At 48.3% G+C, this 6,183-nt stretch overlaps 1 protein-coding gene across 1 annotated transcript; it reads left to right on the forward strand.

Annotated features, from left to right (window-relative positions):
• The first annotated feature begins 3,949 nt into the window (after positions 1-3,949).
• LOC101557533 (olfactory receptor 10Z1) lies at positions 3,950-4,891 on the forward strand. Its single transcript, XM_004611706.2, has one exon. The coding sequence runs from the start codon at positions 3,950-3,952 to the stop codon at positions 4,889-4,891; it is 942 nt and encodes a 313-aa protein (XP_004611763.2).
• Positions 4,892-6,183: the final 1,292 nt, after the last annotated feature.

Below are 6,183 nucleotides of genomic sequence, written 5' to 3' on the forward strand. Positions count from 1 at the left end.
AGGCTCAGGGCCTGAGTTGCAACTGTACATATCTGCTGACAGCTCAGCTCTGTGCGCTCAGGTAAGACACCCAGGATCCTAAAAGAGCATGAAAGTGTCAGGAAACAAGCCCTGAGCAAAGACAGCAGCTGCTCCAAAGAATGGCTGAGAATGTCCTCAAAAGAGGGTGCTGCTCATAGACCAAAACTGAATAAACTAAATCCCTAAAAGAAAACCAAACTATTCTAGACTCATTTAAGTAGCACCACAATTTTTGTTCTCAATGAAAATATTATTTTAAATTGTATTGAATCACTGTGAGATATTTACTTAATCAAAAATATTTATGTAATCAGAAATGCTGCACAATTAATATCCAGTTTATATGCTCTGTTCTAAGTGACAAGCTCATCCACCTGTCTGCTCCTTTCTCTTGCAGACAGAGGTGTGGCTGCTTGGGAAGGCAGGCAAGGAGGCAGCTCATATCTTGGTGCCTTTTGCAACTGAAAGGGGACTCTGGCTCAGATGCAGGAGCTTCAGAAAGTCTCAGTGTGTGACACATCTGATAAGGGGTTGATATCAAGGATATACAAGGCACTGGTTGAACTCTACAAGAAGAAAACTCCCAACCCCATCAAAAAAGGGGGGGGGGTGGAAATGAACAGAAATTTTCTCAAAGAAGAAATTCGAATGGCTAAAAGACACGTGAGAAAATGCTCTATGTCACCAATCATCAGGGAGATGCAGATTAAAACAACAATGAGATATCATTTCACACCACAGAGACTGGCCCACACCCAAAAGAACAAAAGCAACTGCTGTTGGTGTGCATATGGGGAGAAAGGGACTCTCCTTCACTGCTGGTGGGAATGCCAACTGGTTCAGCCCTTTTGGAAGACAATATTGACAATTCTCAAAAAATTAGAAATTGAGCTCCCACTTGGCTCAGCAATACCACTCTGGGAATATATCCTGGAGAGGCAAAAAGGTATAGTAGTAGAAATGACATCTGCATTTCTATGTTCATTGCAGCACTGTTTACAATAGCCAAAATCTGGATAAAAACAGAGTGCCCAAAAACAGATGACTGGTTAAAGAACTTTGGTACTGTTAGGGCAGGATTGCCCTGGGTGGGGCCAAAGACAATGAAAACCGTATATTTTCCACTCAGGCCTCTGCTATCTGCTTGCTCCAAGAGGAATGTGCGGGCTCCTGAGCTACGACCATATAAGGGTATAATCTAAACAGATAGACTCCAGGGCCCGGGCTCAGCCCTCGGACCCTTGTAGGTGTTTATGCAATTGTGACCTGTAAGCCTATTGGCTGGACAAGCAGATGGGCCTAGTGGGATTGGAGGGAGAGACATGTCAAATTATGAACTTATTGGCTAGGGAATGCGCGGGCTTTTGTGCTTTCGCCATAACAGCCGATATGGGCCTATATAAGTAACCCCTCCACCCTGGGTCAGGGCCTTGCCTCACACACACGACCTGCATGTCGCTGTGTGCGTGTGTATGATCCTGGCTAGCCAGCTTGATAAACTACCCTCTTGCTGATTGCATCCCTGCGTGGTCCTTGTCTGCGGTTGGAGATCCAGAACCGTGCCCTAACAGGTACATCTACACAATGGAATACTATGCAACTGTTAGAAAAGATGAAGTCATGAACTTTGTATATAAGTGGATCTACATGGAAAGTATCATGTTAAGTGAAATGAGTCAGAAAGAGAGGGACAGACATAGAAAGATTGCACTCATCTGTGGAATATAAAATAACATAGTGGGAGACTAACACCTAAGAGTTGTAGAGATAAGAATTAAGAGGTCTGCCCCACAGCTTGGAAACTGGCCTCACATGCTGTGGGGAAAGGCAGCTCAGATAGAGAAGGGAACACCAAGTAGAGGATGTCGGGAGGATCCATTCGGGTTGGAAGATGCGAGCTGAAAGTAGACTATAGACGGAACATAATGGCCACTCAATACCTCTATTTTAAACTACAACACCCAAACGGAGAGAGAACAAAAGGGAATTCCCTGCCACAGAGGCAGGGTGGGGTGGTGGGGGATGGGCTGGGGGTGGTGAGAGGAATACTGGGATCATTGGTGGAGGTGAATGGGCACTGGTGGAGGGATGGGTAAGTGATCGCTGTATGAGTAAAACGCAAACACAAAAATTCATAAGTTTGTAACTATAAATCACAGTGATTCTCTAATAAAAAATTTTTTAAATAAAAAGTAAAAAAAAAAAAGAAAGGCTCAGCGTTGGTGCCCGCCATGAGCTTCCTTCTCACATGGATAAGCACAACTGAGAGCTGGAGGGTGCACACGCTATGCAGATGCATATGTTTCTGCCCACTACAGACACGTGTATACATCAGGGCACATGCACATGCCTCATTCCTTTCCACACGTTCAAACCTGTGCTCTGCACACACACCACTGGTGCTGGTGTCACCAGAATCAGGTACGCACACAGGTACACATCACCTTCACTCCTGTGGGACATGAGTGCACAGCTTTCATCCCACTGAAGTTCTCACATGCCCCTCACATGCTCCTTGCCACTTGAGCACATGTGTGCATCTATTAAAATGAGGTGGGTAGCCCTATGAAGAGCTTTACTAGACCAGGAAATAGGGATGATGTGATGTGGAGCTGCATGGGGCCGAGAGAGAGTCCAAGTGGGTGAGCCTCAAATGAAAATGGAATAAAGAGAACTCACTGGACACTAAGCCCTGGGCTGAGCCCGAGGAAGAGTCCAATCAGGTTACTTTCTACAAACAGCTGTTAGCACCTTGTCATTGAGCTACATACTTAAGAAGAGAATTAAGAGCTGAACTAATTTAAGTGATGCTTAACATGAAATATATGTACATGGGTTTTTTTTTGGTATGGTGATCCTAGCATCTCTTTATTCAATCTCTTCCCTGCAGAATGTTCTGAGATAATAATGAGCACAATTAGAGGTGCTCCCTGGATTGCACTGCAGGGACAGGTCCCTCAGGGGAGCATCTGCTGTAACAAAGTCATGCTAAGCCCCAGGGACTCAGGTAAGAGTAGAAGTAGATGCCTGGCTCACATCCACTCAAACAGGAGTTTTGGGGGAAATATAGCCCTCTTTGCTGCAGGAGCCTGCAGAGAGCTGGCACTGGATACTAGCCTTGCTGTGAGAGGTGAGTGGGGCGCCTCTCACCTAACTGCTCTGGCTCCTTGCACCTTCCTTGCAGCTACAGGTCCCAATGACAGACCTTTGCCTTGAGCCTCACAGGAACCTGACTGGATTCTTCCTCAGGCTCAGCACAGGTGCACAAAAAAGGGGTTAGTTGGGTTGTGCAGACCCAAGGCCTACTCTTTATTCCCTTTTCATTTGAGGTTCACCTGCAGAGTCTGAAGAGAGGCAGTCCTGGGAATCAGGTTTGCACTTGGACTCTCTCTCGGCCCCATGCAGTTCCACATCGCATCATCCCTATTTCCTGGTCTAGTAAAGCTCTTCATAGGGCTACCCACCTCATTTTAATAGATGCACACATGTGCTCAGGTGGCAATGAGCATGTGAGGGGCATGTGAAAACCTCAGTGGGATGAAAGCCGTGCGCTCATGTCCCACAGGAGTGAAGGTGATGTGTACCTGTGTGCGTACCTGATTCTGGTGACACCAGCACCAGTGGTGTGTGTGCAGAGCACGGGTTTGAACGTGTGGAAAGGAATGAGGCATGTGCATGTGCCCTGATGTATACACGTGTCTATAGTGGGCAGGAACATATGCATCTGGATGGCGTATGCACCCTCCAGCTCTCAACTCTGCTTGAGCCTGAGCTCATGGAGGGCACAGTTTCACTCAGCCTTTCTGATGTCCCTGCAACTGAACCAGAGTTCCTTTTTTGAACTGCATCCTTGTTCTGCCTTACCAAGCAGCCAATTCCTTGTCTGCACATGGAAGAAATCAACAGACAGATTAAGGTATCATTCAAAATGAGACCAGCCAATGCAACCTCTGGGAGGGACTTTGTCTTCCTGGGATTTTCCAGCTTTGGGGAGCTGCAGCTGCTGCTTTTTGCAGTGTTCCTCTTCTTGTACCTCATCACTCTGACTAGCAACATCTTCATTATCACTGTCATCAGGCTTGACAGCCACCTTCACACCCCCATGTACCTCTTTCTGTCCTTCCTGTCTTTCTCGGAGACCTGTTACACTTTGGGTATCATCCCCAGGATGCTCTCTGGTCTGGTCATGGGGGAGCAGAGCATCTCCTTTGTGGGCTGTGCTATCCAGATGTTCTTCTCAGCCTTGTGGGCCTGCACTGATTGCTTCCTCCTGGCAACCATGGGCTTTGACAGGTATGTGGCCATTTGCATGCCCCTACACTACACCAGCCGCATGAGCCTTGGCCTGTGCACCCAGCTGCTCAGTGCTTCCTTCCTGGGCGGATGCCTCTTTGGACTTGGAATGACATTGATCATCTTCCATCTCCCTTTCTGTGGCTCCCACGAGATCCAGCACTTCTTCTGTGATTCACCTCCTGTGCTAAGCCTGGCCTGTGGGGACACCAGTTCAAGTGAGCTGGGGGTCCTCCTCCTCAGTCTGCTGGTCCTGCTGACCTCCTTCTCCTTCATCACTGTCTCCTATATCTACATCCTTGCAACCATCCTGAAAATCCCCTCGGCTGAGGGCCGGAGGAAGGCATTCTCCACATGCGCCTCTCACCTCACTGTAGTCATCATTCACTATGGCTGTGCCTCCTTCATGTACCTGAGGCCCAAAGCAAGCTATGCCCTGGAGCGGGATCAGCTCATTGCTGTCACCTACACAGTGGTAACACCCCTCCTCAACCCCATCATCTACAGTTTGAGGAACCGGGCAGTTCAGACCGCCCTGAGAAACACACTCACGGGCAGATTCCTAGGGAAAGGCTGAAGTTTCCCTGTGGTCAAGGCCGGTGCCTGGCCTCACCTCCACAGACATGCCCCTAGTTATGGCCGATCCCTAGCAGGAATTAAAGGAGGACATTTTGGGGCCTCACAAAGGACATTTTGGGATGTCTTACAGAAAAGTCCTTCCAGATATGACCCTGGTGAGTGTCCAACAGTCAGTCCAAAAGTCTGGCTCAGTGCATGGCGATGGTCTCCTCATACTTTCTCTTCTTGTCCATCCCATCTCCAGCTTACTGTGACCACTTCTCTTACAAATGAAGCAACCATCCTAGTTGGGGCATTTGTCCTTTAGTTTCCTTGATTGCTGGAGTTTCTGTCCAGTGGCCATGTGATCCTGGGGTAAGGTGAGGGCCCACCCAGCCTCTCCTCTGTGCATCCCCACCTGCATTTGGGCAGGTCAGAGTGAGGAACCCACGTGGTCAGGAAAAGGTGGGAGGGCAGAGTGCACCTGCTGGGGATGTTGGCATGGATGTACCTCTGCCTGGCCTCTGCACGTCCACTAGTATGGTGCTTCCCAAGGTGGGTGACTTCTGCCTGCAATCACTCCAGCGGGGCTGGCTGGTATCCTTGGGGACAAGTGGGACGTGTTCTGTTTGTCTCCTCAAAGGAGGCATATTTTTTTTTGGTGGCTATGGGACTGAGTGATTTTTTTTTTCTGGAAAGGGCTAGTAATCCACCCCAGTTTGAGAACCTGTGGTCAGCATAAGCCCTCGTTCCCATGTCCCCTTATACGGACAACATAGCTGAAGGTCTCTGCCTGATGCTACTGGCCTCAGAAAGAATCAGGTCTGGTGGGGTTCATAGGAGATAGCACTGGGCCCTGACCCTCATGACCTTTGATCCTAGACACAGTGAGGAGAAAGTGGCTGGTCTCCTTGGTACCACTAACACCAGCTAGAGCAGCAGGCAATCCAATGGAACTGTCTCGAGAAGATAGTGAGGTCTTCTGGGCAAGGAGTGCTGGGAGCAGGTTGAACACTCACCTTTGGCAGAGGGGGAAGATGCAGTATGCCTTGAGAAGTGAGCAGAGCCCACTGGGAAGTCATCCAGTTACATGCATCCGAAGTTTATTCCAACCCCAGAAAATATGGTGTCACACAGACAAAGGCAAGGCTGAAATCTCCTTCCTGACCTGTACATACCAACCTACCTAAAGTTTGTGTGGGGATGGGTCCCAGGTTTTCTAGTCTCAATTTAACTAACAGCTCTAAGGGTGCATGGAGTAAGGCAAAGCAAATATAGTAGGGAGTTGTATTATTTTATTTTTTCTAAGAA

Source organism: Sorex araneus, chromosome 3 (genome assembly GCF_027595985.1).
Source record: "Sorex araneus isolate mSorAra2 chromosome 3, mSorAra2.pri, whole genome shotgun sequence".
Classification (NCBI taxonomy): domain Eukaryota; kingdom Metazoa; phylum Chordata; class Mammalia; order Eulipotyphla; family Soricidae; genus Sorex; species Sorex araneus.

Bases quoted from the DNA above. Each gene is read 5' to 3' on its own strand.
- LOC101557533 (XM_004611706.2), top strand. From the start codon at position 3,950: ATGAGACCAGCCAATGCAACCTCTGGGAGGGACTTTGTCTTCCTGGGA.